General features: G+C 45.4%; 1 protein-coding gene across 1 annotated transcript in view; it reads right to left on the minus strand.

The window, feature by feature from the left end:
• Nucleotides 1-377: 377 nt before the first annotated feature.
• INO80D (INO80 complex subunit D) overlaps nucleotides 378-21,239 on the minus strand; it is a 32,023-nt gene continuing 11,161 nt past the window's right edge. The window contains exons 2-11 of the mRNA XM_066576082.1: nucleotides 14,392-14,480; nucleotides 14,033-14,279; nucleotides 11,137-11,876; nucleotides 10,074-10,182; nucleotides 9,489-9,713; nucleotides 8,739-8,848; nucleotides 8,260-8,393; nucleotides 6,322-6,539; nucleotides 3,326-3,483; nucleotides 378-2,036 (exon numbers count right to left, since the gene is read on the minus strand). Coding sequence (XP_066432179.1) covers nucleotides 868-2,036; nucleotides 3,326-3,483; nucleotides 6,322-6,539; nucleotides 8,260-8,393; nucleotides 8,739-8,848; nucleotides 9,489-9,713; nucleotides 10,074-10,182; nucleotides 11,137-11,876; nucleotides 14,033-14,250 — 3,081 coding nt within the window. The 5' untranslated portion in view covers nucleotides 14,251-14,279; nucleotides 14,392-14,480 and the 3' untranslated portion in view covers nucleotides 378-867. The remainder of the gene's footprint in view (nucleotides 2,037-3,325; nucleotides 3,484-6,321; nucleotides 6,540-8,259; nucleotides 8,394-8,738; nucleotides 8,849-9,488; nucleotides 9,714-10,073; nucleotides 10,183-11,136; nucleotides 11,877-14,032; nucleotides 14,280-14,391; nucleotides 14,481-21,239) is intronic.

Consider the following 21,239-nt stretch of genomic DNA (forward strand, 5'->3'; position numbering starts at 1 on the left):
GGGGGTCCCAGCCATCAGACCGCCACCGATCTATCAGTTTGTATCCATTCAGTGCATGGGTAAAAACTTGGAAAAACTTTCAGTCTCTGGAATACCCCTTTAATGTGGGCCAACTGCAAAAGTTGTGAAGCAGCACACATGCCAGGCATGATGTGGTGGAATGAAAATAGAAATTTTTCCAGGGTTCAGTTTATAGTTAACGGAACCAAACAACACATAATATGCAGCACTTATTCAATCATCTAGATCTTTTATGCCCTGTTCACACAATATAATGTCTTTTCTATTCCACATCATGGTCCACACATTGATAGTAAGGCCAACAAAACATGGAATGGAGCTATTGGAAGCAACGTTTCATGCCGAGTCAGCCCAAATCTGCAAGACTTCTCTAGATTTTAATAAAAAACATACAAAATCACCCACACTCACACAAAGGAACCAAGATTATAATAGCTTAAATTTGTCAAGAAAGAAAGGGACATTGGGTTCATACTGCATTAAATAAGAGTGTATCACGCATCCTCCTTAGTGGCTTAGTCTACCGGCATATAACCACCTCGCCTTTTGCCCATAACTCAAAAGGGTCTATGGATATCCGGTAGTAAAAGAAAAAAAAACAGCTAGGCATTTAACCTGGTATCAGAAGTTAATGTAGGAACCCAATATCCCTCCATAAGGAATAAAAACAGTAAAGCAGACAAACAAGAATAGGAGCACCAGTGCTATTACAGCACAAAGAGGACATTGTGGTGAGCAAGATCCTCCCTCAAAATGACAAAGGAACATCCCAGGAAAAATGTGGTAAAAGCAAGGAGCAGAGAGCGGCAGTCACTTCCCATCCAGTTTATGCAACAAGAAAAGATATCAATTAGGACTCGTGAAAGAGGAGGCGGAGTTGTTGGTACTGGTAGCCGTGGCACCTGATACAGTAAATCCTGCAGGAGGTGCAATTGAGCTATGGCTAGGTTGCAGGTCTTTGGGGATGCCACTGTGAGAAGATAACTGATGACCAAACGCTGCTATGAACTGAGGGAGCTGCTGTTTGGGTGATGTGGAATCCATGAGTTCTGTAGAAGGGGGGCTTAGGTCGCTGAAACTTGTCTGCGGTAACCCCGGAAGCATGTTGGAGCTATTAGGGGTCACAGTGGAGAAAGTAGGGTGTGTAACCTCTGAATGAGAGGCAGCTTGAGGGGTGGACAAAGACGTCGAGAGTAGATGCCCATCAGAACTGATGAAGGTGCTAAATGTTGATGGATCGCTAAGGTTCACAGGAAGGTTTCCCCAGTGAGTTCGGGGATTTACCACCCCACTTAGAGGTACATCCAGCTGGGTGGTGAGCAAGTGCTGAGTAATGATGGGAACCTCTGAAGAAAATGTTAATGTTAAACCATCACCAGAGAAAGAGGTGGCATGTGGGGATGTTGTTTGGTCGCTGTATGGTGATGGCACATGCTCACTATCATAATGGCTTCCATGAGGGGATGAATGTGAATGGTCGCTGCTATATTGCTGTTGTGAGGGGATTCCATCTTCTCTTTTGCTCAATATCTCTCCTGGGAGAGGCCTCTGGGATGCATGGCTGCTTTCTTGTAGTCCATGGTATGAACCCGCGAAAGGCCTCCCTTCAAGAGAGCTGTGGCTTATTAGAGTGGTAGAAGTAAGGCCAACATTGGCAGAGGACGAAAACTGCCTCTGAACATGCCCACTCAGAGGTGCAGAGGAGCTAGATAAAGTTGCACGACCAAGAAGGTTCTCATCCAATTCTAGACTGGTAAAATTTTCATGGACCATTCTCCCATTGAGTAGCTCTCCAAGGTCTGCGTGATCTTCTCTGGTCAACTGCTGGATTTCGGAGCTTCCAGCACCTGAAGAGAATGAGGTTAGGCCACGTTCTGAGAGGTCATGACTACTAACACTATCAGATTGGGCCAGCACCGCAATGGAACTTAGACATTCCAGAGATGTAACAGCTTGAAGGGCCCTCTCCAATTCTTCTGCCTCTTCGGTTGTAGGGAGAAGTTCCCCATTCTTACCTTTAAAGGCAAAAAAAAAAAAAAGAAAAGAATTGTACAGTAACATTGTGCATTTCAAATAAGCAGGCTCTGCTATTTCTCCAACCCCATTACAGGTATGGTGTTTTGATATTTCTTCACTTTGTAACTCCCAATCTAATTGCTACAGTACATTTTTTGTTAGCTATGCCTACAGAGCTGGCCACCAAGTATTATATTTAACCACTGAGTGCCTCCTCTTTTTAAGCACTTATAAACAACTGTTGTATGATGTTTTGGGTCATTAGTTTAAGGAGTTCAAATACGCAGGAAAATAGAGCATGCTGGTTTTTTTTTTGCGAACACAAAATCCGAGCTTGTGAACAAACTCATCGAAATCAATGGCTTCTATTTTCTGCGTATTGTACGCGCCAAATTTTCATGCACAAATACGCTCGTGTGACAGAGACCTTAGAGTGTATTTACAAAAATTTGACTGCGATTTTACATGCGACGGTAAGACAAACGCATCGATGTTCATTTGAGTTTCACACGCCTGAAAAATTGCATGTTGTTCCAATAGTAAGGCCACCTGCAGATGGCCGGGTCGGATCCCACTGCGAGAATTCTCGCAGCGGGACCCGACCCGAGCCCCTGCCGAGACCAGCGTGGCACTCACCAACTCCCGCGGCTCCGGCTACCGTGATGTGCCAGCTGCCGCCCAGCCGGCGAATGCGCAGAGCGGAGCTAGCGCCCGAGGAGTGACATTTCTGTGCGGGGCTAGCAGAGCCCCGCACAGAAATAGAGAATGCCACAATTTGTTTTCCGTGCGAGATTTCATGTGGACAAATCGCGCCCGTCTGCATAGGATTGCGTTTTCTAACGCAATTCTATGGCAGCTTCCCCGGGCGGGGTCTGCGGGAAATCCAATCGTGGATTTTTCGCCTGTGTGCAGGGGGCCTAAAAGTACAAAATCTCATCCCACTCACATGAAAATCGCTTTTACTTACAAGTGCAATCCAAGTTATTTTGGCTCCCATATGAAATAATGAGCAATTCTTTAGCAAAGTCGCCCCAAATCAGGACATGCTGCGATTTTTCGTTCTCACACTAAACAATGGGTTTTTATTTGTGACTTGGAGAAATGGAGCTTGAGACTTGCCTGTGTAAATAGACCCTTAGCTACCTTTTTGTGATGATGTCGTTAACATTAATATTACGGCTATTGTATTTATTAGTAAAGTGGAATGGATGCAGTGTCGTGTATCGCTGCAGCTTATGATAAAATGAGCAGTTCAAGATTCTAAAGACATCCAGTAAAAGAACAATACCTTCAAAGAAATCAAAGTCTTGCAGATCATCAGGCAAACGTGGGAGAACATCAGAAAAGTCTTCCTGATTCAGCTCCAAATCATGGGGAATGTCTGTAATCTCACTAGTGATGTCATCAGGTAGCTCTTCGGTGCTCAGGTCTGGAGTGGATGGACTCCTATATACAAGCAAATTACTGATGATGATTCGCACATCTTCTAATGTTAAATTGAAAATGACAAGACTATGATATGCTGTAAAGCAAATAATCCATGCTCAAGTGGCAAGTATTATTATTTGCGTCCTTCGCATACTGTGCCTATAAAGTCTAGGAACAGTAGTTTGAGGATTATGATATTCCTTCTGTGATAGAACGAGTTCTGAAGGTTCACATTTAAAAAAGCTAAATTAGTATAATGTACAAAGTATTCTTGCCACAAAAATTGAGAAGGACCTCTCCTAAAGTCGATTCAAGGGTTGAAAGAAAAAAAAAAAAAAGTTTTAGACCCCACTAGAGAAAAAAAAAACAAAAAACACAAATGGTTGCCAACTAGAGATGAGCGTGCGTACTCGGCCACGCCCCTTTTTCACCTGAGTACCGCGATTTTCAAATACTTCCGTACTCGGGCGAAAAGATTCGGGGGGCGCCGTGGGTGAGTGGGGGGTTGCAACGGGGAGTGGGGGGGGGGGGGGAGGGCTCCCCCCTGTTCCCCGCTGCTACCCCCCGCGTCACGCCTCCCCCTGTCCCCTGGCGCCCCCCGAATCTTTTCACCCAAGTACTGAAGTACTCGAAAATCGCGGTGCTCGATCGAGTAATTACTCGAAATGAGTACGTTCGCTCATCTCTATTGCCAACCCTCAAGATATATTGCTCACATAGCCTTTAGTCTAGCTCTGCTTTACTTCTCCCTCTGCTCCCTACCCAACGTTTTAAGATATTCAAATGTGGATGAGGGATGCAGATGAAATGCACCTTTTTTGGGGGGGGAATGCATTTGGAATTTTGATAAGGGTTCAATTAGATCCAAAAATATGTAATTTTTAGAGCAGTTAATTGATTAGTATACAGCAATAGAAAAATTGCAATTTTACACAAGAAAAAAAAAATTCACTAAATATTGCTTATAAGGGAAACAAAGTCACAATATTTTAAAGAATGACAAGGTACAACCTAGAATTTGCAAATGGAGTGGAACTCTGGTGGGTAGTAGTGTAATGTACTGGATAATTCTATCAATGTTTGCATTAGAATTTTACGTTACATGTTGTTAGCATTGTTGGATAAGAAAATTATAAAGAACATGTTAAACTGAAGATTACAAAGACTACTTCCCTCTCCAACAACGCTTCATAGTTAAAATAAAAAATGTGAGTAACAATGTTAAGGTAAGAACTCTACTGCTTCCTTATGTGAAGCCAGCAATCACTGGTGGCCAATTGTGCCTCAGGATAGTAACTTGCATGTCTCTATAATAAAGCTGTGCCTACAGTAGCCCGTGCTAAAAATAAAAAAACACTATAACGCGCACAGCGGCTGAAAAACATTGGGAGGTGGGGGGGCTAATAGCATATGGATTTGGGCTCGGGTTGCTGTAGGCACATAGGACATGTCTAAGGGTATACGGATGTGTTAGGATCATCAGTAGTTATTTACTACAGTGGTGCCTTGGGTTAAGAGTTTAATTTGTTCCTTGACAAAGCCCTTAACCCAGAACACTCGTAAGTCAAATCAATTTTCCCCATTGAAATGAACTGAAACGCCATTATTACGTTCCAGTTCATTTCAATGGGGAAAATTTTACACTACATGTAAAAAAAAACAAACTAACATCAATACTCACCCACTGCCGGCGTTACGGTCTTCACAATGGTTTGTGGCACTGCTGCAGGCTGCCACGTCCTCCTCCACGCCGACAGAGCATTTTTTCCTGGAAGCAGAGCTTGAAATACCCCCCCTCCAGGAAGCTAATGCTCTGATTGGTTAATCCAGCGCCGCGTCAGCCAATGAAAGCCGGCGCTGGATTAACCAATCACAGCCATTCAATGATGTACAAAGAGTGGGACAGAATCCTTGAACTGAGAGATTTTGGTTCATCACTGACAGATCACTACGCACTTAGGCCAAGATGTCAGCACTGTTCAATGTTGTATGTCCCAGTGGTTGGGGTAGTGACAATGAACTTAAAGGACAGCAAAAATTGTACAAAGCTGAACCTCTGCACAGACGAATTGTCAGATTAGAAGACTATAGTGATCCATTCTGTACTAGGTGTGAAATAGGACGTCACATCCCAAGCCTAGGGCATCGAACAGTGTCTACACAAACTATCAGTAGGCACTTGCACAAGATTAAGCTACAAGCCAGACATCCATTAACAGGTATTCCACTGACCTTACACCACCGCTCTCAAAGGTTATGATGGTGCAGAACAAGACGGCAATGGAGGCCGAACCTCTTCAGTGAGGAGTCCCATGTTTGTCTCGGATGCAATGATAGCCCGAGATTGGTCTGGAGACCTCATGGAAGAGCCTTCACAAGGGAATGTCACACTTGTCCTACCCCTGGGATTTTGGTGTGTGTGGCATAATGTACAGTAGCCAGACCCCTCTAGTCTTTACTCCAGGTACACTAACAGCTTGGCATTATGTTGATTTATTTGTGGAACCAGTCATACAGCTATTTCTCTGAAGAGTCCCAGGAGTTGATTTTCACCATGACAACACCAGGTCTCATGTTGCTCGTGCAACTGTGAGCAGTCTGCGTGGCCTCAACGTGCTACCATGGCCTGCAGTGTCTCTGGCCTGGTCTCTCATTGAGCACATCTGGGACATCACTGATCATCAATTGCAAAGGGAGCTGCCAGCAGCACATCTTTATGATTTGCGTGCCCAGATGCATTCAACATGGCAGAACATTCCTCAGACCACCATTAATAACCTCATTGATAGCAAGTGCAAATGGTAGAAGGCAAATAAGTAGATACCAATATTCTCTTCGTACAATCCAAATACTGACCTTATACTAGTGACCTCCACTGGCAGTGATAGGCTGCTGGGCATACAGAGATTGCCTTGGGGCACTGCAGGTGGAATGGGTTTTTGAGGCCTTCTGGGTCCCCGTCTTCTCTTTTTCTTATGTTTTTTGGTAAGTGCAGGAGGCTTGGTCTTTTTCCTGGGTTTCCTCTGCTGCTGGTGCTGAACTTTGCGTGAATTGTCCCCGCGCAGGAAGTTATCCTGATAACACCACAAAAGATAGGAATTGTTTACAAGTCTCAGAATCTTAGAGAGAAGTGCAATATATTCACTAGGGTACGCCTCATATCTACAAAGACAGTAGGTGAAATTAACCAGAATTTACAGAGAAAGTTAAGGAAATGTTTGTAATTTCCTGTAATTTTGTAACTCTACATTGTGGGCAGTAATGAACCAACATCTGTATGTGTTACAATTTAACAGAAAGCTAAGAAATATATGGGGAAATAAAGACCTAGTCCAGCGTTACTAAGCATTAAAGCTCCTCGGGGTGCCATGAGCATCGTCCTATACTGTACGCACATTATCCTGGTCTCAATCTATCAGAGCTGCATCTTTAATGTCAGACTGCTGCCAAGAAAGGACTGTGTTTTCTTATCACACAGCCTTGTCTAAGAACTTGTTCCCTAAGGCTGCAGTCTTGTGCTACAATGGTGCTGTGGACACAAGTTCACTGGCTTGTAAAATATTCCATCCTTGGGAAGGAAAATAAAAAGTTGTGTGAGAAATATATTGCGAGTGAATCTCATGGAGATGGCGAAGACCCGCAGGCGAACATCTAATGTGTATTTTAGGAAGCACCTTGTATGTATTCCTCCAACGTCTCTACTGCAACACAAAACCATAAGGGGGCCACGTTGCCGATTAGCTGTGAATTTTGTCACGGATTTGCAGTTATTTTCACCCTTTTAACTAAAATCAAATTGAAGGGGGTGAAATCTGCTGCAGATCTGCACCATAATCCGTAGCAAATCAGCGATGTGTGAAAGCACTCTAAGACCAGAATCCTACATGCAGTGTATGCTGCCGCTTGTTGAGCCGCAGCCAGAAGTGGATGCAAAAAGAAAGAAAGCCTCATACTGCTCATGTGTTTGGTTGGAAAACTGTAGGTGTGATTCCAACCTTAAAGGCTGGGCTCACACGGGCGGATTTGTATTGTGGATTTTGCGATCGCCGTCCGAGTAGACGATCCATGGTAAAACACATGCATTTTCGATTTTTTTTGTTCCCACTTGCATATACACATTGCATATTCTGTGAGCGGAAGAAAAATCACAGCATGCTCTATTTTGCTGTAGAACATGCAAGGACGGCCTCTGTTGATGTCAGTGGAGGCCGTGCGACCCGCAGCCCATATGCAATTAACATTGCGTACGGACTACGGGTACCCGCATCATCACTAAGCAATGGCATGGGAAATAAACAAGAAACTGTAATGCGCATGACAACCTGCGAGCCACTGCGGTTAATGGAGGTATGCAGGCCACCAGCTGGGCTCACAGCTGGAATCCGCTGCAGACCTCCCACATGCGGAATCCGATCCGCCCGTGTGAGCCAGGCCAAAGTGTTTTAGGTGAACCCAGAAACCTGATAGACTGGTGTAAAAATGCCCATACACCTTCAATAGCCGTCAGGCGACCACTGGTTTGTCTGATTCATTTTTCCTAATTTTCCCATAAACATGAACTCTCAGCAGAGTCTTCCGACTTGTTCCCCGGAAGAACATAGGATCGGCAGTTGAAATTCAACATGTCCAATCCTTCTTTTCCCCAACAGATAATGCAGAAAGTCAGAAGTTCCACATACACAACAGCTGCCCAGTCCTGTTGTAGTGAGCGATGACTTTTAACATGTATGGGGGGGCCTCAATAGGTTTATTAGGTGTACGAACATACAAGTGCATCATTTTGCTTTAACATACCATTTTCTTGGCATGTTCTTCACATAGAGGCGTTTGATGAGTAACGTCAAAAACCGGCACAGAGCACTGTTGTCCATCCGCGAATTTTGCTGTGCAGCTGGTAAAAAGCTGCTGAGAGGTGTTTGACAAGATATCTGGTCTTTCATTAAGGAAAAGTTATAAATTAAATGGTGATCAAAGGAGAACAACAGAAAAGTCACCAAATCAGACAATATTCAATACATAGGATGAACAATTAACATTAGTATTTTGAAGACTGATTTAAAACGGGAAGTGTCGGTGAAGCAAGTCAATGTTTAGATATGACCGGGACCCAATCACAGAGCGGACCGAAATAAAAAGCCAAGTCTATTCACACTGCAAACCACTGCTGGTATAAAAGGGAACCAACAAAAAACCCAGGACGTTTTAATCGTAATAATGTACTCAGGCATCTTATGACTGAGCCCAAAGAGAACATCTGCTATGGAAAAGGATACGCTGAAAACAATGTCTTGTATATGGGAGGGCTCGGTTTGTGCAAGACACGCTCCTCACAGTGGCACTGCAAAGTGCTGCTTCTGTTCCTCTGAGCTCTGGTTGAATAGTTCTGCAAGAAAAAAAAAAAAACACTCAAAATGTTAATTTTAACTTAGATTCTACCTGCACTGCAAGTTCAAACGAGCAAAACGGAATGATAATCGCGAGTCAACGACTGAACGATAAAAAAGAATCGTGAGCTTTCATCTCTCGCTCAGTTTTTACCAGCATAAAAACCAGCGCCGGCTTGTGCACTTTAAACAGTTTCAATGCGAATGATGCAGTTTAAACAAGCCACACAAGCGCGGATGAGCTGGTGATGTCACCAGCCTGTCCGTTCAGGTAATCGAGAATCGTATAAAGGGGCCTTAAGCTACATCAGCCTCTAGGAAAGTGTAATAACCAATATGCTAACTTCAGCTTCCCCAGGATGTCACTCACCCAGATGTGTGAATAGTTGTCTAGTCTCCATAGGAGACAACTTTACATTTCTTCCAAAAGCTCTTAGTTCTGGATTTTATTTCTATAATCCAAATTACGCTTCCGTTTCCCTAGATTGGACCTTCTGCCTCACAACTTCCCACATACTAATTGTAGGTAGTGCCTGACATTCCATCGTTTCCAGCAGGCTTCTCTGGATAAATGACTGATTTATAGTACTATACAGCAGTTTTCAAGTAGACAATAACTTGTACTTAGCGACTCCCTACCTGGACCTCATGCGTGCAGCTTTGCGCCATTCTTGTATTAGCTGCCCAGCTGTCTCAGGTTCTCTGAGGGCTGCTTTCTGCAAAGCTTTCCGGAATGCATGGCGGTATTTTCGCTGACAGGATTCTGCTCGCTCCAGGCGGCAGAGGTGCTTGTATTTTTGTTGAAAATAAGTGCAAAGTTGTGCAACCCTGGAGCTCCTGCTGTGTGCTACCTCCGCATCATACCTGGAATCACAAGGCAAGTTACAACATTAAATGACAGATTATAGTGATGTACATCCTGACTACTGATGACCTGTCCTCAGGATGGATCATCAATAGCAGATCGGCAGAGGTCCACTGCCCAGGACCCCCAGCGATCAGCTGATCCTCCAGTGTATGCAGCAGGTTTGCCACAAGCAGACAGGACTATATATAATGGCCCGGGTTGGTATTGCAGGTACTCATTCATTATCCCCCTCCCGCAAGCACAGCAATCTGGACATGGCCCTACAAGGTGTTATTGCTGGTTCCAAACATATTTGAAACCAGAGGGCTGCCTTAACTGCCATACTGTAACACCTACTGGACACACACACCACTTACTTTTTGCAGTCACGTTGGAGACTCTCACGGAATGACCATGCAACTTGGTAAGGAGATGCTCGATCAGAGTCATCTTGTTCCTCTGCACTGTCTTCTGACCAGTCAAGCCCTAAGGAGAAACAAAACATTTTCAGAAAGCTCCAATACATCGAAGCAAATTAGATGCAAGAGCGCTTGGGATCGTTCCACTGATCTAAAAAAAAATACAAAGAATCAAAATAAAGAGGAAACATATCAGTGTTGCTTATATCAAATCGGATCCCGGCTTTCAATTTATTTATTTGTTTGTTTCAAACAGCAGGCAACTGTGAAAACCAACAAAAGAAGAAGTACACGGGAGCTCCAAGCGCCCCCCACCATCCCAGCACCCAGTCTGCTTGCCAGCCCTGGTTACAGGTCGCAGGGGTCAGTCTGTATATGGAACATCACCAACTAGCAAACAAAATCGGTAGGGGCAGAACAAGGAAAGGGACAGCTGTGCCATTGATTTTAATAGATTCTGTTGAATTTCTGCCATGGTGTATGGCACTTTACTAAAGGAGAGGAAAAAAAATGATCTCTGCATATTGCAAGCACAAATACGCTTGTGTAAAGGAGCCCTTACAGAAACAGTTAACATGCCTGCAACCCCTACATTCAGCCGGGCTGGGGGCCAGAACTTAACACAGGTGCAGGTCCCTGAGATAGGACCTTTCTTGCAGAAACCATAAATTTCAATCACATGTGCAAAAAAACCAAAACTATCTTGATGTGGATTCTGCACTGCACCATTGAGAAGCGCCAAGTCCGTATTCGGATCTGCTGGTATACATGTACACAGCTGAGGCAGAGACCTATGGCTTAGCCATAGATTTCTGATGTGGTTTTGGGGGGCAATAAAATCCACATCAGATTCTTCGGTGCGAACATATCCTTACAACAGAGTTTAATAAAACCGCAAACATTTACTACATATCAAGCATCAACAAGACTGCAAAAAACAAAACCAACATTTAATCACAAATCAGCACAGCGATTAAGTAAGTTAGCAGAGTGATTAACTTGGTCTCACTTATGGACTTACCCAAATGTGGAAACAAATCTGCGTCCAGTTGGTGCTTCTGTGTGACCAGTTTCATTAGTCTCTGCAGCCGGCTGACACAGGATGAGTAAGTTGGTAAGGCTGAGGCTGTCACCTGAATCCTGTCTGAACGTGGTGGATCTATGGATGGCGGCGGGGCGGGAAGTGGTCTCTTAATAGACGGAGTCTTTAGTTGTGCTAATGTGTGCGCTATGGGTGACGCTCCCTGTACTGGTAAGCTGGTGTTCTGAGGTTGCGGTGACGTACACGCCAGGCTCTGGGTTAGGCCAGTGGATTTCAGTGATGTCGGCGCCGGCTGCACCAGCATCTGCTGCTCTTGAAGAGACAGAGGTTGCAGCTGAGAAGGTGCAGGTTGAGGGCTAAAGTGCTCTTGATGAACTTTTATAATCTCCGTCTCTTTCTGTCGCTGCCGATTCTGGGCCAACTTGCTCTGTAGCTTCTTCCTAATGGACGCTCCTTTCTTAAGCTCCTCTTCGTCTTCAAGCGTGAAGGAATCATCCAAGTCTGTTTCCAGGTAGTGGAGAGGAAGCCTGGCACCAGGAGGGGAAAGCGTCATACCGTCTAGTCCATTGGGCATCTTCAAGGCCAAGGTGGGCACTGTTAAGCTGAAGGCCACGGTTTCCATTTGATGCCTAGCCTTTACTTCCTCCAGTGCATCATTCTTTTTCTTCCTTTCCTTCTTGGGGATAAAGCCCAGTACCTGCAGATGACTGTTGCAGTACCTTGTAAAAAGAAGACATATAGTAGTCATCAGCCTGGAAATCAAAATTAATGTTTAGGACTAAAATTGGCCTTTAGGTAATCAGCTCTTATAAATTTAGGTAAATCAGCTTTTATAAAGATGATATTGATTACTTCTAGCACTTGAAAGGGAAGGATGTTGCATTCAGTGACTGCCTGACATGTCTGGAAATATAAAGTCATATCACGAAGAAAAAGGGAAAGATGGACCCCTACAGGGAGCAGAAAGGCCCTACAACAATGGCCACCAGTGTCAGCATGGTCTCTAGTACCTCAAAACAATTTCAGTTGTAGGATACCTCGGATATTAACGAGAATCAGAACATCTGATCTAACCTGAAAGGGTGAAGCTAGAAGGTACACAAAATGCAATACTACTCTCCAAATACAACTTTTTGAAGCTTTCTGCCAGTGAAGCTGGAGGGTGGACTGGTGAGCAGCTGATCCCTGAGGGCGCAGCTCCAGCAACTGAAGCTGCAGTTAGCGGTATATCTTCCTTGCAGCAAGAACTGTTGTATTTTATGTCAGGCACTTTAATGGCCAACAATGTAATAAGAGATTGGACAGAGCAGCAGTTTAGTGTCTCTCCGATTAGAACAGAAGGGGGTGGACTTCATTTAGGAGGTTCACAACCTCATTGTAGTCAGAGCTGGAAGTATGACAGAAGGCATCGCTCCCCCTGATTTCAACGGGAGTGAAGTCTATTACATTTTCCAGTCTAACACCAATGCGGAGATCTGACTCCACTGCACTGACAGTGGGCCAAAGAATCAGCTGATCGGCATGGATACCAAGCAGCGGACACCTACCAAGCGGTAATAAATGCCTGGAAAACCCTCTAAGGGGCTGCAAAAAATGTAAGTGCTAAGGGCTCTTCCCCGCTGGCGATAGACTTTCCTGCAGTGTGAGAGTGAGTGAAAACACACGATTATGAAACTAATGATTTTCAATGGAATAATTCTCAAATGTGATGTGTTCAATCAAACCTCGCAGCGCTAAGAGAAATCTACGATCTCGCCCATGAAATCAACAGAAGAGTGCGAAGCAGCCTAAAAATCCCCCATAGAGAAGAGAGAGAGGAGGATGGAGCAACAGGGGGGGATCTCTTATATATCTCCCCATATTTTGAGATAGGGGGCGGGGCTGGAGGGCTTTCCCAGGGCTTCCCCGAGAGCAGGGTGGAGCTAGAGGGATTCTCATTAATGTCTAATCTTGTGACAATGTAAATTCTTGGCCATACACATCACATACAATGGTCTGGGAACAATAGTTTGCAGGTGCAGCCATACACATTTTAGTCTAAATGAACGATCATTTTGACTGAAATCATCCATTTTCATCTACCTCTGCACCTATGGCCGTCATTTACACAGGATTATTTTGTGTTAGATCCCAGTCGGATTTTTATGGCCTGGATCTGACACTTTCATCCAAGGCTGAATGCTGGAGTTCTGCTGTGGATTTTCATGTAGATCCATAATGCAGATTAAGCCTCAGGCCGCCTGCACACGGGCGGAAATCCCACGGCGGGATTTCCCGCGGGATTTCCGCCACTGAAAGCCTGCATAGGAGTGTACTCCTATGCAGACGGCCGCGGTTTGGCTGCGTGAAATCTCGCGCGGCACACAAACCGAGGCATGTCTTATTTTTGTGCGGGGCTCGCAGAGCCTCGCACAGAAACGTCACTCACCCGGCCGCCGGCTCCGGTCTGCGCATGCGCCGGCTGCCCGGCAGCCGGCACATGAAAGAGCCGGGGCCGCCAAGCGCGGGTGAGTACACGCTCGTCCCTGCAAGCGCTGGGGTCAGGTCCCGTGGCGAGAATTCTCGCCGCAGGATCCGACCCGCTCGTCTGCAGGCAGCCTCAGTCAATGGGAAAATTCAGGTGTTTCCATGTTGCAACTGTGTCAAGAATGGAAAAGGCAATTTAATCACAAAGCAGGTTTCAAAATCCAGGCACAGAAAAAAATCCACAATATATGGACTACGGCGGTGATTTCCATAGTATTCAGTAGAAGGCTAAAAATGGTCCAGATTTAACTGTAGATTTGGAAGCAGAATCTGCAATGAAGTTACCTCTGTGTAAAGGGACCTTACTGTCAGGCTGCCCGATAGTGGCAAGGGAGGTCGATCCACTTACCTACGGTCCTCTGATTTCGGGATGGGATTAGTGCAGCGTTGACTGTTGTACTTGGCCACATATTCACATTGCTTGAAGGGGGCTGTCTTGTCCTCTAAAACATGTCGGATACAGAAGGCGTAGCCGTTAAGTCTTCTCTGCTTGCAGAGTTTGGGACTGTAGGAGCATAGGGGCTTATTATCAACCTCAGAGAAGTGTATGTGTTTGCCTTCATACATCACGTGACTCTGTTCCTTGTGAACATCAGCTGCAGAAACAACAAGAACAATGATTGGAGTCAACATTAGCTCACTGTGTGAAATAGGATGTCCTGAGGGGACCAACTTCATGATCCAGCAAGCCAAATACGAGCGTCCTACCTGATCTTAAACTTTATGCATTTTATCTGCTTATTAGGTGACGTGTCCCGCAAAAAGGCTTCTACCACAGCCAGCTGCAAAAAGGTGCCCTGCAGAAACAAAGCCGAACAAAAACATATGAAGCCAATCCATCAAATATTTTTATACTAGAAGAAGACAGGAAGAAGAGTAGAAGGGCGCAGGCTTACTGACAATAGCCTCATACAACGGTAGTCTACAAGAGTCCTAATGCAGGCAGCGCGACATTACGGATGCTTTCAGATGAGCGTATTTTAGCTCCATACTCCGACCCATTTCCGTTTTTGCCTCCGTGTTGCTATTATTTTCTACTGGGCAAACACTGATTAGTAGAAAATATAATATATAAAGGCAAAAATAGATCAAATACTGATGACATACGGTTGTAATGTTACCTGTAATACGGCTGTGTATTAAGGATGTGTTACAATACGCTCATCGGAAATTGGCCTTAGCCACATTAAGGCCTCATGTCCACGGGCGGACTTGGTTTGGGGAATCCGCAGTTCAACCCGCCCATTGGGAAGCACGGCTGTCCGCACTTCAATTTACACATGCGCATTTGTTTTATGGATTCCGCATACATAGTAACATAGTTTGTTAGGCCGAATGAAGACAACGTCCATCTAGTCCAGCCTGTCTATTCTCCTGTGTTGATCCAGAGGAAGGCAAAAAAAAACCAAGAGCAGAAGCCAATTAGCCCTTTTGGGGGAAAAAATTCCTTCCCGACTCCCTAATGGCAATCAGACTAATCCCTGGATCAACAAATTGCAGCATTAAATTTTAATATGGATTCCGTGCGGACGGCTTCCATTGAAGTCAATGGAAGCCGTCTGATCCGTGGCCCATCCACAGTTGACAATAGCAGGAGTTTAAAAAAAATGTAAAATACTGTACTGCACGTGCGCCGGACAGCAGTTCCGCACACATCCACAGTATAGAAAACAGGAGACCCGGACAGGGTCGGACTGAGCTGCAGCCTCCAGCATGTGGAAACTGACCCGCCTGTGGACATGAGGCCTTAGTCGTGTCCTGACATATTGAGTTCTAGATGACCAATAACGAACAAAAATCAAGTTATGCAATTCATTCTATTCAGGGAATTTCCCAAAAAATAAGAGGATGGGAACCCAAATGGCATTTTGAAATTCAGCATTTCTTCATCCTGCACTCAGTCTTAACACGTTAGCTTTGGGAATTATACATGTTATATATATGAACCATACACTGAGTAAATATGGCTGACTGGGGAAGTCAGCTCAAGCACAGAACCGCTGATGAATGTGTTCGCTTATGTTCACAAGGCAGAATTCACGTGAATTACACCTCTAAAAAGAGCTGCAAAGTCCGTGTTTTCTACAGTGGATTTGGCCCAGTTAGAGAGCAAGATCCACACGTGGGATCCATGCAATGACACGCATCAGTATTCTGCATGAGGATTTTGCCCACTGACAGGGCCAAATTCATGCATGGATCCTTGCCAAAAACTGCAGCAGTCAGACACAGATTTTGCCTCTAGATTTAGGTAGGGTTCCCACTAGGCGTATTCCCGCCGGAAATCTCGCGGTTTGGCCGCAGCAAAAAACGCAAGATTTCCACTGGGAGAAGCGCCGCAGAAACAGCCGCGGCTTTGAAGCAGCCCAGCTGCTCGCTCTTCCGCTGCGGCCGGCGTTCCAAAAGAGGAGAGCACGGCCGCAGCGGAAAGAAAAAAGAATGGACATGCTGCGGTCGGCGCAGCCGTGGTTTCGGCCGGATTAACCGCAGCGGATTGGCCGTCCTGTGTGGACGAGATTTCTGAGAAATCTCGTCCACATGGCTGGCTTATCCCGAGATTAGCAGCCGCATGCAGATTTGCCGCGCGGAAATTCCGGACGGAATTTTCGTGGCAAATCCGCCCTGTGTGAACCCCCCTTAGATGTGGAATTCACATAGATAACACTGCAGTGATTCTGCTATGTGAACATACATTAAGGGCTCATGCCCACGGATGGAGCGGGATATACCCACGGATTTACGCCACGGTAGAACCGCGGTGGTAAACAAAAAGTGCCCACTGGTAATCGCGGAAAAACATGTGTTTTTCCACGGTCTCCATTAATACGATATTAATGAAGACCTCAGCTGCAGAAAAACGCGGTGAAATAGAACATGCCGCTATGTTTTTTCCCACAGCGGAAATCCGTGGCAGAATCACGCATGTGAGCACTGATAATCAGAAAAGCTATTAGGTTCAATAGACCACTACACGCTGTGCGCCCCAGAATTTTTTATTTTTTCTATTGATGACCGACATATAATCGAACTCCCATTGAACTCCAATGGGAAGCCACTGACCATAGGCTGGTGCATGGAGTTCAATGGGAGCTACACCTGCAATACTGGGGAAGAGGGGGTGGGGGAAGGTCTTTTACATGCTGTCATTTTTCCCCATGTTAAAAAACTAACACAATCTAAAAAGCTATTTTTGTTAATACACAGGCTTTTTGTTTCTTTTACTATTCCTCTACAACGGCTACATAAAAACAGCACTAAAATTGGAATTGATAGAAACTTTGAATTTTAGCTATATTGGGCTGCCTTCACATCAGTTGTGGACCCTCCAGTCGGAGGTTTTGTTGCAAATCCAGCACAAAATACCAGAAGAAAAATTACTACACACAGCGCTTCTTCTGGTAAGATGCCGGGCAGCTGAGCAATGCTGTCCGCTTGGCGCCGTTAGGTTCCGCCATCAGATGGAGCCCCCAACGCAGATGTGAAGCAACCTTAATGCTAGAACTCTCAATAAAGGGATGGAAGGCAGGTTATTATACATAACACACACAACCCCACCAACTACACACACACACACACACCACAGTAATGATCCCCCCCACCGACTCCCTTTCACACACACACAGTAATGATAACCCCACCAACTCCACACACACACACACACACACACACACACACACACAATAACCCCACCAACTCCACAGACACACACACACACACAGTAATGATAACCCCACCAACTCCACACACACACACACACACACACACACACACACACAATAACCCCACCAACTCCACAGACACACACACACACACAGTAATGATAACCCCACCAACTCCACAGACACACACACACACAGAAATGATAACCCCACAAACTACACACACACACCACAGTAATGATCCCCCCACCGACTCCCTTTCACACACACACACACACACACACACACACACAGACATGATAACCCCACCAACTCCACAGACACACACACACACACAGACATGATAACCCCACCAACTCCACAGACACACACACACACACACACAGTAATGATAACCCCACCAACTACACACACACACACCACAGTAATGATCCCCCCACCGACTCCCTTTCTCACACACACACACACACACACACACGATAACCCCACCAACTCCACAGACACACACACACAGACATGATAACCCCACCAACTCCACAGACACACACACACACACACAGTAATGATAACCCCACCAACTCCACACACACACACCACAGTAATGATCCCCCCACCGACTCCCTTTCACACACACACACACACACACACACACACACGATAACCCCACCAACTCCACAGACACACACACACAGACATGATAACCCCACCAACTCCACAGACACACACACACACACACACACACACACAGTAATGATAACCCCACCAACTACACACACACACACACACACACACACACACACACACACACGATAACCCCATCGACTCCCTTTCCACACAGACCACAGTAATGTTATACCCCACCAACTCCCTTCACATACACACATATTTTATATAATATATATATATACACACACACACACACACACACACACACACACCAGTAATGATAACCCCACCAACATATAGACACCACAGTCATGTTAACTCCACCAACTCTGGAGCCGGTGGTGACCCGACATACTGCTGCATTGGGTGGTGAAAGTGTACTGCGCATGACAGCGTTTCTTACACACCCTCTCATTCGCAGTACACCTGTTTTTTGTTTACATTTTCCTGACAACTAATACGCACTCACAAAGAACAATAGGCTGCGTTCTATTTTGCACTCGCATATTACACAATTCCGACACGCAAATGTGATCCGAACTGCGTAAAGCAATGCAATTGCGTAATACATGGTAATCATACACCCATGTGAGCCTGGCCTTAGGGCTCATTCACACGACTAGTCTGTGCAAGCCGGCTATCGTTGAGTATGACAGCGTATCTAACACATACTCATAAAGAACGGGACCGGTGATGCTATTGCCGGCCCCATTGGGAACGTGTGGAAACCCCTTGATGCAACAGCTTTGCATCCCTGCAGGGATGAAGGAATCCCCTGGTGCAGCTGTCACAGCCACAGCAGAGGACCGCGATTTTCTCCCTTTGTTTTCAATGGGGCCAGCGCTGCTGCCCACCCCATTGGAAACAATGGGTGATATCGCAAAAGAAAGGATATGTTGTGATTTTTTTTATGCAGCATAGGAGGAGTGAAAGCATCGCAAATGAGAATGAAACCACTGAAAATCATTGGTTTCACAATCAGGCGTTTTCACTCACTCTTAAGTCCCACTGGCGAAAATCGTGCGATTTTCTCGTCAATGTGAGGGAGCCCTGACTGTAACGTTAATACAGATGACAGGACCATTCATCTAATCACACCACAACTCTAATAATTTACATATCAGTCTCGGATGTAACTGCAGGCCACGTTTTGCAGAAAATGACAACTTCGAGGGGCTGGATTTTTTTTTTTTTTTACAAAACAGTAAATAAAGACACCCTAATGTAGAAAGGACCCTAAACATGCACATAGCGGTAGCCCCTTTCCACTCATGATGGGTGCAACCATTTAAGAGCCTGCACATTTGCATGCCCTACTCTCGCATGAGAAATCAGTCCAGAACAGGCAGTGATTTATCAAACTCGGACTATCGATCAGGGCTCGTTCACACGAGAGCTGTGGGTGCGCACTAGAGAAGGCGCTTCTCTAAGAACCATTGCTTTTCTATGGAAGCGTTCACATGAAAGAATTTTAGACACACTAAATTTGCACATCTAAACAAGATAGGACAGGTCAGGGGTGCAGGAAAAGATAGGACCTGACCTAGCTTTGGTGCCTGCTTTCCATAGACCCCTATGGGAGCTGGATTACACGCACCTCCGATCGTGGCTAATTCAAGTAGTTGGAATTCATCTGTTCACACGTCTATAATTCGCTAAAACAGCGCTCGTCCGAACGAGGCCTCAGAGTGAGAAACGGTCAGTGTGAATGGACCTGTTCAAATGAAAGGGTTCTTTTCCCGTGCAAACTCTGTCCATCGCTGATAGAATTCGCATGGGAATATCGTCTGTGTGAATATAGTCTGAGGGCCCTCTTATACTGAACGATAACGCCAATATGAACTCCAGTCTTTTGAATAGAGCCATACACATGAGCCATGCTGCCAGGTAAAAAATAAATCCTATTTTTTGGCATTCCTCTGAACGCATCGCCTATTGTTTTCAATGCGACCTTATAAAGACATCACGTGGCACCTGCATGCCATGCGATGTGCATACAAGTGCAATGTAAGGTTTCCCATTGAAATCACTGGGAAACACTTGCTGATTCTCGGACATGCGTGAAAAAAAAGCAACAGAGAATCGCAATTTCACAGAAGTGAAGCGAGGAGTTTTTGCATAAAAACACCTTGCATCCGCGAGTAAAAAACGCACATCAAAAAGCACGATATCGGGCCGGGTTTCTTAGTCCACTATCGTGTTCGGCCGTGTGAATGTAGACTAAGGGTAGTTTCACAAGGACGATTGCAAAATTGCTGCAAGAAAATTATGGCAAAATCGAGTTTTTGTTAACCCCATTTTGGAGCATCAGCCCTGCTTTCTTATCTTGCAAAAACAAGCGGTCGCTTGCAATCTTCTCGCACTTTTTTTCCACACAATTTTGCAGCAATTTTATTGCGAGAAAGACAACAGGACTTTCTAATGTTATAAACGCATCGCACGAAAATCGCAGGTTCCTGTGTTGCGATAAAACAAAGGCTCCATAGCGAAACATGGGCACTTACAAAAAAAAAGAAGCGAAACGCAGAAAGTTCGGACATGCTGCAATTTTTTTTCACGTAACATTGCATGAGTAAAAACATCGCAAAAATGTTAAGGAAACCATTGAAAAGCATGGGTTTCATAATTCTGTGTTTTCATGTGCTCTCGCGTGAAACTACCCATAGGCTGCCTTCACAGTTGTGAGAAACGCACGCATTTTTTGAGCGATGTAAGAGCGAAGACACAGAATTATGAAAATTGTTTCCCTCACATTTGCAATGTTTCCACTCATACGATGTGGAGTGGGGGAAAAAAAAAATCACTGCATGCCCTATCTTTTTGCAATATCACTAGAGATGAGCGAGCATACTCGCTAAGGGCAATTACTCGATCGAGCATTGTCCTTAGCGAGTACCTGCCCGCTTGGAAGAAAAGGTTCGGCTGCCGGCGCGAATGAGAGGTGAGTTGCGGCAGTGAGCAGGGGGGAGCGAGGGGGAGAGATCTCCCCTCCGTTCCTCCCGGCTCTCCCCCGCCACTCCCCGCCGGCAGCCGAATCTTTTCTTCCGAGCGGGCAGGTACTCGCTAAGGGCAATGCTGGATCGAGTAATTGCCCTTAGCGAGTATGCTCGCTCATCTCTAAATACCACCCATTATTTTCAATGGCAGAACTCTGCGGTCCTCTGCCGTGGCTGTGATAGCCACGGCGGGGAAATCTCTTCAGCACCAGGGGAGGAATCCTTCGGGTAGGCA

The sequence above is a fragment of the Eleutherodactylus coqui genome, chromosome 8 (assembly GCF_035609145.1).
Source record: "Eleutherodactylus coqui strain aEleCoq1 chromosome 8, aEleCoq1.hap1, whole genome shotgun sequence".
NCBI classification, from domain to species: Eukaryota; Metazoa; Chordata; class Amphibia; order Anura; family Eleutherodactylidae; genus Eleutherodactylus; species Eleutherodactylus coqui.